Consider the following 3429-nt stretch of genomic DNA (forward strand, 5'->3'; position numbering starts at 1 on the left):
GATGGGAGGGGGGAGGGCGGCGAGAGGTTGTGGGGCAGAGATTTGGGGTGGGGTGGGATGGGGGTTGACAGCGGCAGGTGGTGGTGATGGTAGGGGGTGTGGGGGGGTTGCCGGCGGTGCGTACCGAGGTGAAGACCTCCGTGGTCTGCTGGATGGTGGCGATCTTGGTCCAGCCCCACTTCTTGAAGAGCTGGACGCGGGTGGGGTTGTGCAGGGTGGCCGAGGGGTGGGTGCGGAAGAAGGTGGGGAAGCGCTGGCGGTTGGAGAGGGCGGGGGAGCTGGACCCGTAGGAGAGCTGTAACGTGGGGCAGGGGGGTTGTGCGTCAACACCCAACAGGCGTCCCCGCGCCCCACAACACCCCTACGGCTGCCTGTAGCCCATCGGCGACCCCTCGAGGAGACCGCGGGTGGCTGCGTGGGCTGGGAATGGTGGTGGGTGTGGGTACAACCGTGCGCCACCGACAACAGCCCCACGCGTGGCTACAGCCGGACGCGCCGCAACACCGGGGTGTGTCAAAACAGCCGTACGGCCGGTGACAACCGTCCTGGCGTGGCTATGGGTGTAGCGACAGCCACGGGGGTAGCAACAACCTGACAGCAACAACTGTACGGGTAGCAACAACCTGACAGCAACAACCTGAGAGGGGTAGCAACAACCTGACAGCAACAATCCTACGGGTAGCAACAACCACACACGTAGGAGCAACCCCACAGGTAGCAACAACTGCACAAGTAGCAACACCTTGAAAGCAACAATCGCACACGTACCAACAACCTGAAAGCAACAGTCGCACAGATGTGGGTACAACCGTGCGCCACCGACAACAGCCCCACGCGTGGCTACAGCCGGACGCGCCGCAACACCGGGGTGTGTCAAAACAGCCGTACGGCCGGTGACAACCGTCCTGGCGTGGCTATGGGTGTAGCGACAGCCACGGGGGTAGCAACAACCTGACAGCAACAATCCTACGGGTAGCAACAACCACACACGGAGGAGCAACCCCACAGGTAGCGACAACTGCACAAGTAGCAACACCTTGAAAGCAACAATCGCACAAGTACCAACAACCTGAAAGCAACAGTCGCACAGGAAGTAACCACCAGCCGTGCAGCAACAACCTGAAAGCAGGTAGCAACAACCTGACAGCAACAACCTGAGAGGGGTAGCAACAACCTGACAGCAACAATCCTACGGGTAGCAACAACCACACACGGAGGAGCAACCCCACAGGTAGCGACAACTGCACAAGTAGCAACACCTTGAAAGCAACAATCGCACAAGTACCAACAACCTGAAAGCAACAGTCGCACAGGAAGTAACCACCAGCCGTGCAGCAACAACCTGAAAGCAACAGCCACACACAGGACAACAGCCGCACACAGGACAACCACCACACACCCCAACAGTCGCACCTGTAGCAAAAGATTGTAAGCAACAGCCGCACACAGAGCAACAACCACACACCCCAACAGTCGCACCCGTAGCAACAACCTGAAAGCAACAGTCGCACAGGAAGTAACCACCAGCCGTGCAGCAACAACCTGAAAGCAACAGCCACACACAGGACAACAGCCGCACACAGGACAACAACCACACACCCCAACAGTCGCACCTGTAGCAAAAGATTGTAAGCAACAGCCGCACACAGAGCAACAACCACACACCCCCAACATTCACACCCGTAGCAAAAGCCTTCAAGCAACAGCCACACACAGAACAACAACCACACACCCCAACAGTCGCACCCGTAGCAACAACCTGAAAGCAACAGCCGCACACAGAACAACCACCACACACCCCAACAGTCGCACCTGTAGCAAAAGATTGTAAGCAACAGCCGCACACAGAGCAACAACCACACACCCCCAACATTCACACCCGTAGCAAAAGCCTTCAAGCAACAGCCACACACAGAACAACAACCACACACCCCAACAGTCGCACCCGTAGCAAAAGCCTGTAAGCAACAGTCACACACAGAGCAATGGATGCACAGGCAGCAACAACCACACAGGCAGCAACAACCACACAGGCAGCAACACCCTGAAAACAAGAGCCACACACAAAGCAACAACCACACACGTACCAACAGTCGCACAAAGCACCAGACGTGCAGCAACAACCTGAAAGCAACAGCCGCACACAGAACAACCACCACACACCCCAACAGTCGCACCTGTAGCAAAAGATTGTAAGCAACAGCCGCACACAGAGCAACAACCACACACCCCCAACATTCACACCCGTAGCAAAAGCCTTCAAGCAACAGCCACACACAGAACAACAACCACACACCCCAACAGTCGCACCCGTAGCAAAAGCCTGTAAGCAACAGTCACACACAGAGCAATGGATGCACAGGCAGCAACAACCACACAGGCAGCAACAACCACACAGGCAGCAACACCCTGAAAACAAGAGCCACACACAAAGCAACAACCACACACGTACCAACAGTCGCACACGTTGCAACAACCTGAAAGGTCGGCCACACTTGTAGCAACAGCCACACGGGCAGCAACAACCCCACAAGTAACAACACCCTGAAAGCAAAAGCCACACTTGTAGCAACAAGCACACACGCCCCCCAACAGTCGCAGACGTCGCAACAACCTGAAAGCAACAACCACACACACATCACCAGTTGCCCACGCAGCAACAGCCATATTTGCCCATAGACACAACAGGACACGGCCACACCCCCAGCAACAACCGTAGCTACAGCCCTGCGTTCCCCACTGCCGCACACCCCGCTCCCCCCAGGCACCTACCACCCCACAACCGCCCCACAACCACCCCCCAGGACACCGAGACACCACCCAACCAACACCCCGTCCCAGTACACCCCAAGAGGCACCGTCGCTCCAAGCACAGCCCATCCCCACCATCCCCACCTTGGTCTCCACCCAACCCAACGTGCCCCAACGTGGTTGGGGTGAAGGAGGGGAGTCCACCAGCTTCCACACCCCTCTCCCCCAGGACCCCCGTGACCTTGGGGACAACCCCCAGGGGACAACCCCCCAAGGGACGAGGAGGTGGTTCCTCACCACGATGAGGTTCCACATCCGGGCGGCCTCGGCCACCAGCGTGGAGACGCTGCTACAACCGGGCATGAGGATGATCTTGATGGGGTCGTTGTAGAGAAGCTCGTAGAGGTACTTGGTGGCCTGGCCGGGGTCACACTGCGAGGTGACGGGGGGGGGACACACACACACACACACACGTGGGGACACGAGACGGGGGTTGGGGACACCGGGAGGTGGCTGCTGGAACCCACCTCCTCCTCCTCCTCCCAGTATGACCCACCAGTTCCAACCCAAAGAACCCCCCCAAGGTGGACCCAGGTGTCCATGGTGTGACCCATCAAAGGGATCCAGGTGTTTGGGCGAGGGGGGGAAGGGATGGGGGAGGGGGGTGATGGGTGATGG

General features: G+C 58.4%; 1 protein-coding gene across 1 annotated transcript in view; it reads right to left on the reverse strand.

Annotated features, from left to right (window-relative positions):
* GABBR1 (gamma-aminobutyric acid (GABA) B receptor, 1) overlaps positions 1 to 3429 on the reverse strand; it is a gene marked incomplete at its 5' end in the record, with an annotated part of 32928 nt that overhangs the window by 10109 nt on the left and 19390 nt on the right. Inside the window, 2 exons of the mRNA XM_014959604.1 lie at positions 125 to 295; positions 3049 to 3183. Coding sequence (XP_014815090.1) covers positions 125 to 295; positions 3049 to 3183 — 306 coding nt within the window. The remainder of the gene's footprint in view (positions 1 to 124; positions 296 to 3048; positions 3184 to 3429) is intronic.

Source organism: Calidris pugnax, unplaced genomic scaffold (assembly GCF_001431845.1).
Source record: "Calidris pugnax isolate Ruff unplaced genomic scaffold, ASM143184v1 scaffold497, whole genome shotgun sequence".
NCBI lineage: Eukaryota > Metazoa > Chordata > Aves > Charadriiformes > Scolopacidae > Calidris > Calidris pugnax.